General features: G+C 38.5%; 2 protein-coding genes across 2 annotated transcripts; both read right to left on the bottom strand.

Moving 5' to 3' along the window:
- Positions 1-3,829: 3,829 nt before the first annotated feature.
- On the bottom strand, positions 3,830-8,904 carry sf3b4 (splicing factor 3b, subunit 4). The gene is made up of 6 exons (XM_054606335.1): positions 8,820-8,904; positions 7,651-7,779; positions 7,005-7,547; positions 6,133-6,297; positions 5,854-6,015; positions 3,830-4,572 (listed from the first exon to the last, which is right to left on the bottom strand). Exons 1-6 carry the CDS (start codon positions 8,851-8,853, stop codon positions 4,403-4,405), a joined length of 1,203 nt encoding a protein of 400 aa, XP_054462310.1. The 5' UTR covers positions 8,854-8,904; the 3' UTR covers positions 3,830-4,402.
- Positions 8,905-10,405: 1,501 nt separating this feature from the next.
- Positions 10,406-18,328, bottom strand: lix1l (limb and CNS expressed 1 like). Its single transcript, XM_054606097.1, has 6 exons — positions 17,775-18,328; positions 15,430-15,593; positions 14,974-15,114; positions 14,445-14,540; positions 13,916-13,993; positions 10,406-13,261 (listed from the first exon to the last, which is right to left on the bottom strand). The coding sequence occupies exons 1-6, from the start codon at positions 18,112-18,114 to the stop codon at positions 13,010-13,012; spliced, it is 1,071 nt and encodes a 356-aa protein (XP_054462072.1). The 5' UTR covers positions 18,115-18,328; the 3' UTR covers positions 10,406-13,009.
- Positions 18,329-19,272: the final 944 nt, after the last annotated feature.

The raw sequence follows: 19,272 nt of genomic DNA, 5'->3' as shown, positions 1-19,272 counted from the left end.
TGTGTTCACTGCTGAGTCACAGACAGGCCTGAGCAATAATTACAGGGCCAGACATCAAGACCTTGAATGGCGAGAGTGATATTTAATGGACATTTCTTGGTGCCGAATTTCATGGTGAGGAGCTGAAGTACGTGACCATGACTCAAATGTAATGTGATATAATGCTCAGTGAAGGCCTTACATATCACTGTTTATAAGGCCATCCTATAATACATACATGTATTAACAGATTGCTCACAAAATCCTTTACTAAAATGCAATGTTTTTCAATAATTTAGGCGATTCAGAAATGCATTAACGATAATGAAGAAAGTGGTTTACGTTTCTTAATTCAAAAAGTGAACGAGTGCAGAGGAGCTGTGTGCCAAAACAAATGAGGCATGAAATTGAAAAAAAGATGCCGGAAAACTGATGTCCATTTTAACTGTCTACTGCAGTATCACATCTCTTTTTGGAAAAAAGCCACTGAGTCGTGTAAGTCACTGACGATACCCACATCCATATGTTGTATTAAGATGCTGTGAGGTCGCCGTGCAATGAAACAACATGTCACTTTGATTATGCGCTGCAGTGAAACAACATCACTGCTACGCTCCCTTTGACCCCTGTTTCAGAAACAAGGTCTGACAGGTAATAATGGGCTGACAGGGCTATACATGTCTGCCAGGTATAACAGGGCCAGAAAGAGGGTTTAATAAATGCTGAGATCAGGGGTCAGCCACAAAAAGATACCTGTGAAATTTTCTGGTATTAAATTTGTTTCTCATTTCTTTTGTTTTCATTTTCTGTAAATCACATCCCCCTTTGTCAGAGTCTTAATACTACTTTAAAGCCTCATCCGCTCTCCAACAGCAAAACATTATGAAATATCAAAAAATATGAGAATAAGCCTTTGAAACACACCATGTGTAATTACAATGATAAAACTGTTCTGCAGGTATTAAAATTAACATACTGAGTACATGAAATCCATGTCCGCAGTGAAAGCTTCGAAAGAGTTATGAAGACTAGATGTTTATCTAATGACGCCTTTGTTTAATCACAATGTGAAACCAAATTCTTGTTTGTAAAATGGTAAAGTTAAGACCAAAATCACACTATAGTGCTGTATGTTAAAAAAGACTCTTTTACCACTTTACCACGGTGTTGTATCATGGTTTTATATTCATAATTATCTCAAATATACAGTATACCATCCGTATCCTGGCCAATGCACAATGCATGTGTTTGATTTGTTTATGTTAAATTTGATTCAAACATCCTCACCAGTCACAGATCCTTCACTGTCAGCATGATGAGCAGGTTTACTGGCACAGATCAAAAGAAATCCCACAGGCCTGGTCAGCCAGGCTAAACTGTCCGACACTAACCTAATAATGCCTTGGACGCAAGCACTTACAGGCCTGTAGTCAGGACAGTGGTTGCACAATACAGAAAGCAAAACACGTTCGTATCATTTCAGAGGACTAAATGCTGGTAAAATAATCAGTCTCTTTGGGGGTATTATAGAAATGAACCTCAAAAAACTAAATAATGTGCTTTAAGATCAGTAATGACTATTAGATGGATGGATGGATGGATGGATGGATGGACAGCTACTATACACAATACTGAATCCCTAATGCAACAGGTAACCTACAAATGCACTCAATAATTTCATTTGTACATCTTTTCACACAGAAACCAAAGAGTAAATGAGGTCCCAGGTCAGACTTAAACCAAGGCGTAAAACGCACTTTTCTCATTTCGTCCCTGTTGTCAAGTTGACAGCCTCTCTACAGGCCCCTGCAGCCTGCAACACACAGCCCTGTCAGTGAAGAGCAGGACGAGGATGAGAGGGATGGATGTTTAGAGCCTCCCTTTTATTTTTTGTCTTTATTTTCCTCCCCCATTTAAAAATCAATCGGCATCAGCTTACCACTTCCTTTGCAAGGCCGAGCAGGCTTATTAGCACTTTCTATCAGAATATCAAGTGGCTTTCTGAATAATCAGGACACCTAAAGATAAAATATAACGCCATAGAAATAATTCCTAATTGTTTCTCATACAGGGCTATTTATAAAAGGGTTATCATATTTGTGCTGTTTTAGTTTGTTATATGATTGGTATTTTTTTTAGTAGCAGCAATTGCCTGAAAGGTTACAGCAATAATGTGAAATCAAGAGTCCGATTAAATCTGGGTAAATTTAAGCTTTCAGTTTAGTCAAAATCATTGAGGTTAAGAAAAAAAAAAAAAAAAAAAAAAAAAAAAAAGGGCCCTGTCGCTAACAGGCCAATTTACACAGCCCACGAATACGGCCGGATTAAAATATAAATCTTTATATATAATAGCAGCCGATTGTCTGCTCGCTGGCATCTTTGCTCATTCTCAGAAATCACACTGCCAGCAGCATGTCACGATTCTGGAGTTAGATTATAGGCCCTCGACTCGATTCACAAAATCGATCTTAATTGCCATTTGAAGCAAATGGTTGGAGAACCCGCCCGTCGTCTCCCTTCAAGATGTCTTCATGCAAAGACACAAACCCACATAAGAAGCTTGAAAAACGATACGAGTCGCTCATTCTAATAATCCACGTTATATATTCGAGCTCACCTATATCTTCCTGCGATGTGGTCCCTCTTCAGCCCGGAGGATGAGGATGAGGATGAGGAGGAGGATGCGTACGAGGCTGTGGTGTGAGCCGAGTGATGATGCTGTGCGGTGAGGAGGAGAGCAGCCCACGCCATCCACGCACACACAGTGATGTGATGTGCGGGGTCCCCTCCCCCCAACGCAAACCCCTCACCAGCACATTAACGCATTCGTATCTGGAGGGGTTTTTGGCGCATATTTGCACACACAATTTACGCCTTTTTTCCCCTAATCTAATTATGTTTGTGCATAACCGGTCAGGAAACACTGAACACATTAACTACTCAATGTACAAGTGGAGGCTACCCTGGCACGCATGCGCACACAAACACCTTATTTTCATACATCTGGGTTGTTGTTTTGATGATTGTCTGTATACATTAATATCAAATTGTGCGCACAGACAACACACATGTGCTAGCACACCTGACGCCTGTTGCCATGCCAACGACTTGGTCCCTTCTACTGCATCAAGAGAAGAAACGTGAGCTCTCTGCACAGACAGCGTGGTGTCGTCACGTGTGCCATTCAAATACAATGTCTCTATAAATGTAAGAACTACAATTATAGTTCTTCGTTTTTGTGCAATATGCAGGAGATCTGCTGTCTGAATTCCAGTAAGTTTTAGAGTCTTATACATATTGTCCTAATCAACCATGTGAGGGAGAAAATTAGAATTATCTGGCATTTAGAATATTATTTTGCACCACTTCATTTCCTTTTGGGGAGCACAGACTCATATATATATATTATATATATATATATTATACATATATTATATATATATTAATATATATATATATATAATATATATATATATATATATATATATAATATATATATATATATATACATATATATATATATATATATATATATATATATATCGGATAGGCCTAGACTTCATCCTTAAAGCCAGGGATTTAAGGACTATGCTCAACGCGAAAATACTTTAAGTATCAGTCTTGCATTTATGTAACTATAGGGTACGGTGAGAAAAATAATAAAAAATTTGAAAGTACACATTATGCAGAATGACTCATTTCAGTGTTACACATATGTTGAATATGTGTTATCAATTAATGTAAGCAACCTTTTTATTTTGTATCCGATCGAGGTGGGAGTACAGAACTCCTTTACGTACCATTGGGTACTCAAAATATATAGGAAAACTATTACCCAATAAATCTGACATAAATATTAGAAGTAGGCCTACTTTTGCTGATGCCCCTTACATACATTCCTTATAACCACAATCGGACCAAACTCTCCCCATTCACGAAACAGAAAAATGTCTAATTGTATTGGCCTTTTTCCAACAGCAGGCATTTTAACTTGCAGAATAAGAAGGTATAAGCCTACGTGGGACCAAACAACACTGCTGATGTCTCCATTTAAGTTAAGTGTCCCAACCAGAAAAGCCATGAAGTCAGCAGCCAGGGAAAAAGGGGTATTAATAACAAAAAAGAAATCAGCGAGGAACAATGTAAATAATATCTTTACTTTCCCTTCTGTTACATGCCAAAATGGCTGCTGTGAAAATGGTCCATTACCATGGGATTTACAAGGAACACGCAAATCGTTACAAGTAATATTAGTGGGTGAAAAACTTGTACTAAAAACTTTATTGGGCGAAGGTCTTCATCTGTACAATGACCGGAAAAAAATTACAAATGGGGTTAAATTATTGTCACTATTACAAACTTGAGTAGATCATAAGATGCTTTTAAAAAAAAATGAGAGCCCGTTTCTGCATTTCGAGACGGATTATGGTGGCATTGGTGCTCTCATAGGAACGCGTGGTGGGACACCGGGGGGCCTTGGAGGCATTGGAGGTCCTCTCTGGAAGCCAAAAGGAGGACGAGGAGGAAGGCCAGCGCCGTAGCCAGGTGGAGGCATGGGAGGAGGCCCTCTCATACCTGGAGGCACAGGGTGACCTGAGAAACACAGAAAGCAAGAGGGTCATTACATGAATGACCTTTACCTTTGACTACAGCCAACGGTTACCACAGTAAACAATGTTTCAGCACCCTAAACAATAATCATAGGCCCGAGGTTCAGCTTTATAGTGAATATCATTTGGAGATTCACAGGACAAAAAAATAAGCTGGGTAAAAAACAAATCGAGTACCCTTTCGAAATTCTTTTTTTACCAAAAGCAGAAGGTTTTACAAAAATATATGCAATTACTAATAATGTGAGGTGGTCTTTTAATCAGAAATACATGGGCTTTACCGATTTGAGAGGCTTTCTGCAGCAACGTTTAGGTCAAAACAGTGTGGCATGACTGACATTACAAGATATTGTACAAGGTAACCCATCATCGGTCAGTTTAGTATTGGTATAGGCAGCTTATTGGTAGAAGAAGAAACAATCATCCTATGTAACTTAACTCAAAACAGCTGACTTAATGTCAAAACCTGTGGCCGATACGCACAATGCATACAGGTTGCCAGGTCTGCATAATTTTCAATAATTAGAAATTACATATTCCACTTCTTCGCCTCTCCAAGCTAGGAAACCAGATGCCTTCATTACTCCATAAGTTTTCTCCTCACAAATGCTTGGTTTTGTGTGCTGGCACATCCCCATTGTGTTTCATATCCTCAATAATATCCTGAACTATTTCAATTCACTAGTAAAGCTTGTGAAAGCCCTCAACCAATATTGGTTGCAGATCAGGTATGCCTTTCCGGCAACCCACCTCCAGATCAGGTTGAAACTCAAGACTGAGAGGGTGCCTATAACCTGTGCAATAAACTATTTTACAAGTTCACTGCATGTCACGGCTGTGAGATGGATCTATTCCATTCCGTGTCTAACTGTATGATGGCTATTTTGAGGCATCTCAAATGATGCAATGAATATCGTGCCTCGTCCAATCTACAAACAGCTTTTTTTGGAGGAGGACCAAATATTTTACCAAGTCTCTCTAATGTTAGTCAACCATTGCCTCTTTTCAGTATTTAAAGTAGGGACTATGGGGAAGGTGTCCTTTAAAAATCTATTGTTCAGGGACAACCCAGCGAACATTGGTCAACGTAGTCATGGCAACATGGGTGTGTGTCAATACTACAATCTTTAAATCTATTTTGCTGCATAGCAAATTTGTAGAGTTATCAGCATTTGCTTTCTCCACAAATGACTGAGGTAGTATTTTTAAGACGAAGGCTCTTTAATTTTACAAAAAAGATTCAAGGAGATGCCTAAGTGCTTACCCATGGGAGGTCCATACGGTGCTCTGGGTGGCATGCCCATAGGCGGGGGTGGGGGCATGCCAGGTGGTAGTGGTGCCCGTGATTGATTTGATCCTGGCGGAGCAGGAGGTGGAGGCACCATGCCAGGAGGACCAGGAGGAGGCATGGGCATCTGAGGCATACCTGCGTAGCAGAAATAATAAAGTCTACAGGCGTGCCTCAACAAGGAACACTCATTAACATCCATTACAGTGTTAAAGGACACATAGATCTAACATTTTAATCTGTAACGACTGTTACCTGGATGCATGCTACCAGGAGGGAATGGTGGTGGTCCAGGTGGAGGACCCCCGCCACCCTGTTGGCCTGGTGCCCCTGCATTTGGAGGCATGGACATTGAAGGGGGCATGGATGGAGGCATCGATCCAGGAGGAGGAACATTAGGGAAACCTGGAGGTGGCATGCCTGCACAGAAAGAAGTTGGATTTACAAATTATAATTTCATATTCTTCTGATACATATAATTAATTACTGTGATCATGGCCACTGTTGCAATTAATAAATGTCATTATTATCTCATAAAAGGGGCTCATTTGTCAGCTGTCATGTTCACTTTCAGTAACAGATATCACCCAAGACTAAATCAGATCGATTTCATTATCACCTACTCAGAACAGACGCATCTGTCGGAGAAGCACACCTACAGAGTTCTACTTCCATCTCATCTCGTAATGAAACCGGATATCTGCTCTCATGGCAGTCACCACAATCAACTCCTCAATCAATAAGCATTAATCAGAGGCATCTGCTGTATATGGAATATGACAGGCTATTACAAGAGAAAAAGCACCACCATATGTTACAGCTTTGAGAGACAAAAGCTCAAAAAAAGAAATATATAAGAAAATTTGCAGATGTAAAATAGACAAATTTGCTGCTGAAAGTAAGTTTTTTGTATGATCACCAGTTTGTTCTTGTATCAAGCGTTACGGATATGCACCATACCAGATTATGTTCTCTGTGAGCACATGACCTGAAATGATCATCTTTTAAGTTATTACTTATGGGATATTTCCTCAGGAAAGGTGGTTGAAAATGTTCTGCTCTGGTTAAATGATCAACAATTGAGAAGAGAACACCCTATATGTTTTACCACAGTTTTTCGGTCATACCTGGCATGGGCATTCCAGATCCCATTGCAGTTAGAACCGGCGTCGGAGCACTCGGAGGCGGCGGAGCGTCTGCAAACAGCTGATGTGGCCTGTCTGCCTGTGAGAGGGGGTTTTGTGCAGCCAGGAGGCGCTCTGCAGCCGAGCCATGTCGCTCTCCTTTGGAGTCCTTCTTGAAGGCGTAGGACACTGTGATGGGCCTGTTACAGAGGTATTGGCCGTTCATGGCCTCAATGGCGGCATCCGATGCGTCAAAGCTTGCAAAATTGATGAAAGCGTAACCCTTGGAGTTGCCTGTGTCTGGGTCTCGCATAATCTTTGGCGTCTGGAGGATCACGCCGAAGGCACTGAATGTGTCATAGAGCAGTTTCTCATCAATCTCTGGGTCCAGATTACCAATGAAGATGTTTGCACCCACATCCAGGTTTTTGTTGTGCGCAGACGCCTTATTAACTCTAATGGGTTTGCCGTAGAGCTTTATCATATTCATGATTTTGATGGCATAGTCTGCATCTTCTTCACTAAGGAACTCCACAAAGCCATAACCTGAATAAGGAGGAAAAAAAGTTTAGGGTGTTTTTTTTGTTACTCAAGTGACCACAGCTATATGAAAATCACAGGTTTAGAGAACAATAGCTATGATACTAACCTTGATGTTGACCAGTGACCCTGTCTTTTGGCATGTGCGTGTTGACCACAGGACCAGCCTGCAGGAAAAGCTCCCATAGTAATGGCTCTGACACTTTCTCGTCCAAGCCGCCAACATATACAGTGGCGTCTGAAAAAATAAATAAGAATTTAAATTAGACTTGATATTGAAATTATCTTAGATGTCCAAATAAAACAAAATTTAACATGGATTGGGGATATGTAGAGGTTACCGGTGATGGAGATGTGTCATTCTTTTGCACAATAAGTTGAGTTAATGATTATAAGAGGCCCTTAAACAAACACACTACTACATTTTATTATTTATAAATAAAAGGGTGTGCATTTGACATAAAATAAACTCATAATGCATGCAAGATCAACTGTTAAATGACATATTGTGGCTTTTCAGTCCTTTGGAAAACATAGTTAAATACCCTTTTGAGATTACAGCTGAGGATGATCAATTTAAAAAAAATGCCAATACAATGTATTTTTTTATGTAATGCCTAAATGAGGTGGCTTTTCTAGAAATAAAAAAATGAAGGCAAAATAATAAGGGATATTATCCTTTATGGACGGTCTGAAGTGAAAAAAACTAAATTATCTAAACTATTTGGTATTACTGTATATAATAATAATAATAATAATAATAATAATAATAATAATAATAATTCCTAAAAACCATATGCCTAAACGTATCAAACACCATGTAAAAGCATCTGCAGCCACTTCCCAAACATAACTACACAGAAACGTAAAGTGTGATCACTTGTTCAGCCACTGAACCTGGTGAAGGCTAGGTTGCTAAGCTAACGTTAGCTGTTAGCCAACAGGAGGTATCTCTGCTTCTAATATACTCACAGCTGCCATGTTTCAGATTAATAAAACAAAAATCAACTCTACACTTTGGCTCCAATACAACAAACAATAATAAATACCAAAGTTAAGTTGCATATAACTTCAATGAATGGTGCAATTAGCGGCAAACCAAGCTAACAAATGAGCACTTCCATGTGATCGACCGGTTGTTTACCACAAACTATGAGCTACTCCGGCGGCTGGCGGGGCTCATACAAACACGGTGAGCAGGCTGAAGAGCGACCTACAAGCAGATCCATAAATAACCTTAAAGAAAGGCTGAGAAATGATTTACAATTGTGTAGTTACCTTGGTTTCTCTCTGAAATTGGTCCCGCTGCCATGTTGAATGAACAACGCCAGACAAGCGTCCGTCGCTGAGGCCCCGCCTCTTCCTGTACGTGTGCCGGAGGCGGAAGTAGTACATTATAAATAAATAATATATTTATTTTAATATATTGAATAATATATACAGTACCAGTCAAAAGTTTGGACACACCTTCTCATTCAACTATTTTGAAGAATCTAAAATATAAAACATATTCTGGTTTGTTGAGCATTTGTTTGTTTACCACATAATTCCATATGTGTTCCTTCATAGTTTGGATGTCTTCAATATTAATCTACAATGTAGAAAAAAATAAAAATAAAGAAAATCCATTGAATGAGAAGGTGTGTCCAAACTTTTGACTGGTACTGTATATTGGTTTAAAAACAAATCCAGAAACATATTTATGGATTCGTTTTTAAAAATCTCTTACTAACTGTATAAATTACAGTACCAGTCAAAAGTTTGGACACACCTTCTCATTCAACCACTTTGAATAATCTAAAATATAAAATATATTCTGTGTTCCTTCATAGTTTAGATGTCTTCAATATTAATCTACATTGTAGAAAAAAAATAAAGAAAGAAAGAAAAACCATTGAATGAGAAGGTGTGTCCAAACTTTTGACTGGTACTGTAACTTATACAGTTAGTCAGAGATTCTTAAAAACGAATCCATAAATATGTTTCTGGATTTGTTTTTAAACAAATATACAGTACCAGTCAAAAGTTTGGACACACCTTCTCATTCAATGGATTTTCTTTCTTTATTTATTTTTTCTACATTGTAGATTAATATTGAAGACATCTAAACTATGAAGGAACACATATGGAATTATGTGGTAAACAAACAAATGCTCAACAAACCAGAATATGTTTTATATTTTAGATTCTTCAAAGTAGTTGAATGAGAAGGTGTGTCCAAACTTTTGACTGGTACTGTATATGCTACATAATTTACAGTATAGAAATAAATAAAGATACTGCACACTTCAAGAGTGTAATATGTAATATAATTGGCTATGCCCTCTTTGGTTTAAGGAGTGAGTAACTTTCACATCACACCAAATATTCTTTGTTATTTTTCACTGAACATACAAAAATAACATGTTTCAACTGCGTATTCACAACACAGGTTTTAGTGTAAACACACTTACACTAATAAAGCATTACAAACAATTATCTATTTAGAGTAACTTGGTCCTAGTTGTGCACTATGCAGTAAAATAAGTGATATGAACAATGAATAAACATTTGTATGAACCATTTTATTACATCATATAAATCTACTAAAAGTATAAACATGGAATATAAAATGTTCATAGAAAATACATACAATAAGAGTCCTCAGAAACACTGTCATAAAACAATACTGTGTAGAATATGAAACATATAAAAACATAAACTTAATCAACATAACATGCATCAAAGCCAAAAGATGAAAAGCCCAAGGTATTTTTAATAGAAGGGATAGCAAAAAAAACAGCCTTCATTGATAATGATCAGTAAAAAGGTCAAAGGCATTTGTAAGAAGAGAGCTCTGAGATTAATGGCTTGTTGTAAAAAAAAAAAAAAAAAAAAAAAATCACACACATAATAAGCATCTTACATAGAAGAAACATGTAAAGAGAAAAAAAAAACACACCACACAATTCAAGATCTCCAGCCCCATAATTGTATTTCAGCTTTGAAAATCTAACCAAATTGGTTCATGGGAGGATAAAAATCACTGATGGATTCAGAAAACGTAACTCCAGATTCTCTGAGCAAGAGTTAACAAAAGTTTAACGGAAAATGTGAGATGAAAGGGTTCAAATTGCAGAATTATGAGGTCAAAGTGTGCATTGTTTCAATTCAAAAGTGTATTTTAAATTTTCAGTATTTCAAGACGAAATTACTTAGAAATATTTTGTGCTGCACACATATTTTGCAAGCTGAGTACCAAACAAACAATATATATGATTACAAATGTTTACCAAAAGGTAGTAAGATTTAATAAATCCTTCATAATCTATGGTCATGTAACATATTTAAGGAACAGTTCAACATTTCGGCAAAAAAGCTTACTAACCTTCTGGTGGAGAGTTAGGTGAAAACATTGTTACTGCTGTAATGTCTGTACTGTAAATGTGAAGCTATTGCAGGCAACTGTTTCCTTCCTTTATGCTTAGATAAGCTAGCTGGCTGCCGCCTTATATGTAATGCATATACATAAGAATGGTGTCAATCTTCTCATTTAACTCTCCTCCAAAAATTGAATAAGCAAATTTCCCCAAATGTCCAACTCTTCCTTTAAAGTACTGTAACAGTAATATAGCATGAACTCTGTCATTTAAACTTTACATGAAACAACAAAAAAAACATTGTAAAGCAGAGTAGAACATATTTTAAAGACCTCATGTAATTCATCATCTTTTGAGTTTTGAGTTGTAACTTTTGCACTCTACCAATTTCAATAAGGCACAATGATCCCAGTGAAGAGACAGAGCAATAAAATAACAAAATTGCATCTGGCTTTAATCATACTCCATTTCTGCTGCTTTGCTTACAATTTGCCATCTCTCCAAATTTAGCGTAATCAGTTTCTGCTGTTGACAATCCAGCATTCAGTGGTGAGAATGAGCCCTCCTGCTGTTTAACTTGCATAACTAAGTGCCGACATTATCAATTAAATGCTCACTTCCATTATATGGGGTCCTTAAAAGGCTACTCATTGAAATGCCTTTATCCGTATAATGTATTCAATACATTTTAGGTACAAAGAGAAATATAAAAATATCACATTTACAGTATAAATGAAATCAGGTCCTTCAACATAAAAACATTTTAAAAGGTGATAAGTGCGAGTTACATACATTGTGTTTAGCCCGTGGACATACACCAGCACTGCTAACAAACAGATTCTCCTTCCCATATGTCAAAAAAAACATAAACCACAAGTGCTGGTAGTGTTTAGCACAACCACAATGACTCACACGTGATGAATCCGTTTGTTTAAAACAAAAAGATTCCTCAACTATTTTTTGGTCTGTACATTTTACCCCTAATCACCTCTATTCTTTGTTTCTGCTGAGATCCCGACCTCCATTTTAGTCTCCCAAGTCACAACAATTTGAACTGCTCTAAATGAAGCACATGAAGCACATGACCAACACAACCTGTATCACAAGACTAATTCAACAGTCTAAATGTTCAACAGCATAAGTTTGCAAATCCTTTAGTTGATAGCACACTTAAAATATACATTCAGCTAGTGTCATGGTCACCAAGCATACAATGCACATTAAAATAGTCAAATGCCTTCAAAAGATAATAAGGAATCATAGTTCAATTAGTTAAAATCATGGTTCAATATCAGATTTTTTTCAAAACCTGAGCTGCTGTCAGTCACCTGCTGACATTTTAGCAAAGTACCCACAAATTATAACATGAGCCAATATAATTGTTTAAAATCTTACTTGAATTCTGGTATTATTTGAGGATGCAATTTCCACTGTATCCCATTATAACAGGCAGAGTATACCCATGAAGGGAGGGTTATAAGGTGGGATCTTAAATCCCCATGCAGATTTTGCTGTTTTTGTGGTGATATTTTGGACATATTCTGATTATTAATGGACACAAGGTACTTGCAATTAGGGTTTTAAAACCCATACATCTTAACTCCTTTCCTTGCCAGAGTCCAAAATACTATACACAAGTAAACACACCCAAAACATGAAATAAAAACAAACTTCAATGGTCCATACATTGATCAAATGAGTTTGGTTTGATGGGTCATATTAACTTATGTCCCGTACATTCACTGATGAAAGGCAGGCCGCGTGTTTCTGTAGGTCTACTTCGTGTAAATACAATATGAAATAATGAAAAACATATAAACCCTAGTCAGCTGGAATGCCAACAAGTTTACAGTTTTTTGTTTTTTTAAAAGCAGTGTTATCCTGTAATCACTAGGCACAAAGAGGTAACGGCTATAGCGGCATGTGTTGGTGTTATGAACAGATGTGCATACTGTTAGTCAAGCCCTGACTACCTGGTCCTCATGTAAAAAACATAAGATACCAAACCTAAAAGTTCAGATGAAGCACCTTTATATCTATGAAATGATCAATACTGTTACCAGGAATCCTATGGAGTGTGAAGGCATGTTTCCACAATGGATGGCAGGTTTAGTGCGAAGGCAGCGTGGCAGTGTTGGCTGCATTGAGTTGGCCCACAGCTATCATCAGGATGTCTTTCTTCTCTTTGTAAAAACGCAGTTCTCTGCCCGCCAGCCTGGCGTCCTCCAGTTCTCGCTCCGTTGATGCCACCTCCTGCGCAATAGTGCTCGCTACACTCTGTTCCCGGTTCACCCAGTCGGCGGCCATCTGAGTGCGCATGTCATCATCAAGAGCCCGGTGGGAATAGTGAGCCAGCACTTCCTGCAAATGAAATAAGAGAGAGGCAGCTAAGTGGTCTTGCCAACTCAAGATCTAATGAGGCTTTAGTGCATGTTTGGCTGTCGCTGAATGATGTAAAGCTAAAGACATACTTCCTATTAGATACAAGATTGGCAGACTGATCTTAGATTGTGACACAATCCATCCACATACAAATACAGTTTCTTTGTCATTCTAAAATTCAGTGTTCCAGCTGCCAACTCAGTTTTTAGCACCATAGCAATCCTTGGCCTCATGTTACCTCACATAAAATGAATCCCACTGAATTCCACACAGTGTATGCCGATTTGAAATGTTATGAAAAGAGAGCACTGGTATTGGATCTCTACTTGATTTTGCCAGATAACATGAGTTGAGGTATAAAGATTTGTCAACAGACGATTTGGTGCTTCCATAATCTAAACTTGCTTCACATGTTACCTTTAAAACAGGAGGATAAGCTTTAACGCACCTAGGGATACTTTTTTTAACCAATCTTTTTTTTGGTAGCCTGTGTCATTATTTATAATGCACAGGTCAAGCCATGTAGGGAAATATTTGACACAGAGTTTGTCTTTTAGGAAAGTTGATGAAAAGTGATGAAAGCTACCACTGCACTGGGGTAATTGAACCCAATAGTGAGATGACTGACAGTACCTGTCGGGAACACTGTCGTTCTCTCATGGCTTTCAGACTCCCGTTCCAGTGCAGCAGCTGGAACACAGTCATCAGCTCCTGAAACCCAGACAGCCCAGCCAGCAGGAATTAAGAATACACTCGCTTCAGGACACTCAAAATGTAACATTTGGTTTGCGTTTTACAAATCAAGCATGCTTCCTTCAGATTCGCTGTTTCCATGTATACATAGGGTTAATATGTTCTGGCTTAAGCGCTATGCTTTGAGTTAAAGAGAAACAGGTCACACGTTGGCTTAAACTCCTGTATGTTGCCCCCAATGGAGGAGCTAGCTTTTAGTATGCTAGAGGCATACAAACTAGAAATCTCTTTAAAACATTTATTTGGTCTCTATCTCTACTATACTATAATATACATGAAGAAGCCAAATAAATGCAAAACATTTTAACACACCATCTGGGCTCAAACCTTGCCAGTGCTATTTTCACTCTACCCTAGTGCCTCTCAGGAGAATGAAATGGTACTTAACACGACAAAGAATATTACACACCTGAAACTCCAGCATGGATTTTCCTTTGTTGGACTCTAGCATGAAGCGAAAAGCCCCAATTCCTGTATTGGGATTGTCAGCCTCTTCTCTGTTTCCCTGTAAACAACTACTGGTTAATATCAGCGTGCTGTGATGGCCCAAATAATAGTTTTACAAATATAAAACATATACAAAACATTTTGGTAGGGGGTAGTAATAATGATCTCTGTCATATGTCTCCGTGAAGGAAGTTTCTCCAGAGATTTTATGTAGTGGTTTATGATGAATTTTGAATAGAAGGCACCTTTGCAAAAGATTTTAGGAAGCAATTGATAGCAGAGTAACCTTCAAAGCCTCAATTATTGGTATCAGGTATCTACTGTTCTGCAAATCGCCATTTGCATGTTGCCAACTGCATTACATTTAAACAGAAATAAAAGTTATATAGTACTTGCATTATGTATCTTACATATGTGTCTCTTTCTTTATTATATATCACCACAACATACTGGAATTAAGGACTTAAGCACACAACCTCTACATAACTTACATTGAAGGTCGCTAGGGCCTCACTGACGCTCTTCTCGATGAAGTCGTCTGTGATGCGTCGAGAAGGATGTTCATTGAAAACAGAATTCATCAGAGCAATCTTGGCAGCGCTGCGTCTTGCCTCTGCCTTGGTGGGACAGAACTGTCAAACAGTGAAGAAAACATGCATTAGTGGTCGGATAGAATCAGAAACTGAAACAGATATGCAGCCAAAAAGATAAAGCCAGCCTGAGTTTCTGTGTAGTTAAGTTAGCAACAGTGTGGAAAGACCTTAATTTGCTTTTTTGAGGTCTTGCATCCATATTTGGCATGTTTTGGTTACAAAGATGTTGGAATTTTGTAAGCTTGTAACATGACACTTGAGTGAAAATGTTCTTACATGAATCTCCAACACACAATTATCATTTAATATTATCTATCTTATAACAACCACGCTTAGAAAATGCAGTCTCGGTACCTGGAAACTTCCGAAGCAGCTGCCCCCAGGAAGACTGACATAGCAAACATATGGAGGGCTGCTGGATGGGACCATTTCATAAACAACAAGAGCTCCGTTCCGCAGGTCGGCCCCTCTGGTCAGCTTCATTTGCCAAAACTCCTGTAAGGCTTCCACCACGTTTACTGGAGGGCACAAAGATAAAAAAAAAAAGAGGCCTCGTCACAGTGTGATATATCAACAGACTCTTAAGCGCCATTAGTCCCTGACTGTGCTCTGAAACTTCCTCATTAAACACAAAGATGGAAAGTGTGGGAGGAAGGTCGTCTCAAAGATGTCAGAGGTTTATTCAAAAAATATTTAGATGGTCGCTTAGAGGACACCACCTCAGAGGAGCTGCTTAAAGAAACACTCCCTCAACAAAGTTACAGTCCTGTCCTCCAAAAGGAAAAAACAACAAAGAGAAAGCAGTAAAAATGAGTCAGAAATTATTATTTGGGTTTGGATCTGCAGGGAGATGTGAATGCAGCCAACATTATTCAGGGCTGGTTGACTTCTGTTTGCCCTCAGCTCTTTCCTGCTGAGCTCTGACTGTTTGATACGAACACAAGCAGCCTGCTTCTTGCTCACTTACTGAGTCTGGAGCCCGATCAGAGCGTTTGAGGGCTGCAGCTCTGCGACTAATGAGGCCTCTGTAAAGAAGCTGAGATATATTCTGACATCGATATGTAAATCCCTAAACTGCAATCCAAATCATTTTGGAATTGCTTTTACTGTTTGAAAAAGTAAAGTGCTCACCATTAACTGGTCTCTTTCTGTAAGCCAATAAAAGATATAACGTCTGTGCAATTGAATACAACAAAAAGTTGCTCTCTGTGATAGTATTTACACAATTTATATACATGAATCCATTGTGTACTATGTTTAAAACATCATAAAATATATTTGTTTTCATAAATATCCTTCTAACAATTAACCTATGCTAGTGCTACATGTGTGATGAGCCTTGGGATGTCCAGAAAATGCATTTATTTTACTTAAATGTAGAGTAGTTTCCCTAAATCAAGGGCCACCTAAAGTACGCTCAACACACCAAATTCAGACACAGACCAAGTTATTTTTGAGCATCGAAATGCTTCAGGAAAGGGATGAAATAGAAAGACAGGAAATATCGGGAGATAGTGGAAGAACACATGTGGCAATGGTGCTGACCCAGAACCAAACCCACAATGTGGCAGTGGTCTGGTATCAATCAGAACATATTCGACAAATGTATCACAGGGAAAAGTAAAAATACAGTAAGATTATTAAATTGATATCAAACATGGTATCACATAAAATAATAACAAAATAAATCATAACTGACAGAATGACTTTACTATTGATAAAAGTCTTGGGTTTTATTGCAAACTAATTAATTCACCTTTAATGACATAAGTATAACTTTGCCACAGGTAAAATGTGGAAAACACAAATTGCAATATACTGTAGGAGGAAATAAAATAAGAGTAAAAATATCAGCAGTCTTTAAGTTGCTGCCAATGGTGACGGTGTTAAGTAGCCTAAATGGGATAGAGGAGGGAAGAGGCTGTTAGTCGGGAGCACAGAGGGACAATCTTTTAGAAATAAATCCTATTATCAGCAGACGGGAAAACTTGTTTTAGCTTAACAGCCCGCATTAAAGCAGCTTTTGGTGTAATGTTAGTTTTATGCCTTGTTCTGTCCAATATGCTGTAGTGATACATCTATATGTAAGCAGAACTTTAATCATACGTGTGGAACATCAGTATTCAATGCCTATTTCTCTAAAGAGTTAGTTGTGCAAATTAAATCCATCCAGCAATACTTACTAAGAGGAATAAACAGGATAATAGGCAACATATTGTTGAATAAAAAAACATGGATGAACCAAGTACATCTTTTTTTACTGACAATAAGTAGCGTGATGTACCATTACATTACAGGACCAGAGATGAACTGTGTCCAGTAGTATAAAAGCTTATTGTTTGTAAATGTAATCCCCCAAGGCTGAGGTACTTAATCCTTTAATGAAGCCGTGGAAGCCAATGTTACTAAAAGTGTGTCAATATAATAGGACAACTTTGATTCCAGAAAGAAACAACATGGTGACATTTGCATCAGATGAAAATCCCCATAAAACATGCTAAAACAATATAAAGTCGGTTTATTTGACACAGTGTAGCCAAGCATGTATTTCACAGGGAAACAACGTAAGCATGTATTTCTTTTTTGTTGTTGTTGCTGATCTGCTTCCAAACAAATGGCGCAGCTAAAAGTGAACAATATGAAACATATAATCCCCATTATCTTTAATTAAACAGAGTACTATCACCACTGGACGTTACCTCTGCCGTAGCCCTGCGTGTGTTTGGCGAAGCTGCGGACCACAGCCTCCACCGCCTCCTTCAGCACCGCCGGGTTCCCCGGGTTACAGTGGCCGGCAGCCCCCGGCCCCAGCGCGGCTCCGATACCGCCGTACAGGCTGTGGAACTGCAGGGGAGGCGGGGGTAGAGGAGGCCCGCAGGAAGCAGCCAGAGAGGCCGGGGAGGGCAGCAGCGGCGCGATGGGGACCGTCACCCCGGGCCGGAGAGAGGAGCGGAGGGTCCCGGTGTGTCCTGAACCGAATCCAATGCCTGGCTGCAGCCGCTGAGGGCGGATACTGTCCGGGATCAGGCTGGATTCCATTGTCCCGACGTAGCGTCTGAAGAGTCCTGGTCTGGATTCAATTTGTCCCGATCGACCCGACGGTTTCAGGCTCAAACAAATGGGCTTTTGGGGGCTTGATGAACAAAGTGTTAGCAGGGTTTTTGTCAATCACAGTCGAGAGAAGTACTTAGCCGATGTTCATTCGACACATATCACCGCTGCTGCGCATCCTCACTCTCTGGATTAGACTGCGGGGTTGTCAGTCAAGTGGTGCCTTCACGGGTCCCTCGTAATCTACGAAGTCTGAGTTAAAGAACCATCGCTTGTTTTTGCATGTGATGTCTGGGGTTTAAGTGCATTATCTACCTTTACTAAATCCTTCATAATGAATGGAGGTTTCTTTAATCAGTTGTGTGCTTGGTTTCTCATCCAAATTCTGAAATGACAAGTCTAATGACAGTGTGTCACATGCTGTAAACATTGTGAATTCCTCTGAGGCAAATTTTAGATTTGTGATTTTGTGTTGCTATACATAAACAAAATTAATTTGATTTTAAAGACGATTGTAATCTTGACTTTGGCACTGATTTGCTATTTTATCAGGTATGCTTACACCTACCAGAAAAGTGTTTATTCACTTCAGTTGTGTTGGATTGAATTACATAAAAAAAAGGGGTGTCTTGTTTTTTATTGACCAGCATAAAAATATGTAATGCCTGCAAAAACTTATAATGAGTAAACCACACTACATTTCAGAATATTACAGTTTGCAGCTACTCGCCAGATATTTCTGATAGACGCTTGTTTATTTCATTTGTAAAACCAGGACGTAAATATTTGTCTCAATTATAAATTTGCCAGATAGATTAAAATTATTTTGAAGTTTACATAATGCTATTAGAAACTGACAATGCAATAGTTCACTTAATTCACCTTTAAATGGTCAAGTGGCACAGAAGAGAAACAGATGCAGTTGTGTAATGCTTTGGTACAATTACTTAAAATAACAAACTCCTAAATATCACATTTTGATGTCTTGGCATCATTTTATTTTTTTTACTATGGTGTGTAGTATGTTCAAGTTATGTGGATGCAGTTGTCATAAATACGATATTTTCTATCGCACCTGAATGCAGCAGTGGAAAGTCAAAGAAATATCAAGCCAAGAAATCTGAGCCTCCCTGTTCTCTGGCACCA

This window comes from Anoplopoma fimbria, chromosome 10, assembly GCF_027596085.1.
Source record: "Anoplopoma fimbria isolate UVic2021 breed Golden Eagle Sablefish chromosome 10, Afim_UVic_2022, whole genome shotgun sequence".
Taxonomy (NCBI): domain Eukaryota; kingdom Metazoa; phylum Chordata; class Actinopteri; order Perciformes; family Anoplopomatidae; genus Anoplopoma; species Anoplopoma fimbria.
The sequence above is the reverse complement of the archived record's forward strand: the minus strand, read 5'-3'. Positions and strand labels throughout refer to the sequence as shown.

What these genes read in the sequence shown, in the direction of transcription:
- sf3b4 (XM_054606335.1), bottom strand. Translation starts at nt 8,853, where the DNA reads ATGGCAGCGGGACCAATTTCAGAGAGAAACCAAG. An exon ending in GGTCACTGGTCAACATCAAG is followed by an intron (nt 7,548 to 7,650) that starts GTTAGTATCATA and finishes CTCCTTATTCAG; the next exon opens with GTTATGGCTTTGTGGAGTTC. An exon ending in ACCGTATGGACCTCCCATGG is followed by an intron (nt 4,573 to 5,853) that starts GTAAGCACTTAG and finishes TGTGTTTCTCAG; the next exon opens with GTCACCCTGTGCCTCCAGGT.
- lix1l (XM_054606097.1), bottom strand. Translation starts at nt 18,114, where the DNA reads ATGGAATCCAGCCTGATCCCGGACAGTATCCGCCCTCAGCGGCTGCAG. An exon ending in AGGCCCTAGCGACCTTCAAT is followed by an intron (nt 14,541 to 14,973) that starts GTAAGTTATGTA and finishes AGTTGTTTACAG; the next exon opens with GGAAACAGAGAAGAGGCTGA. An exon ending in AACGACAGTGTTCCCGACAG is followed by an intron (nt 13,262 to 13,915) that starts GTACTGTCAGTC and finishes TTTCATTTGCAG; the next exon opens with GAAGTGCTGGCTCACTATTC.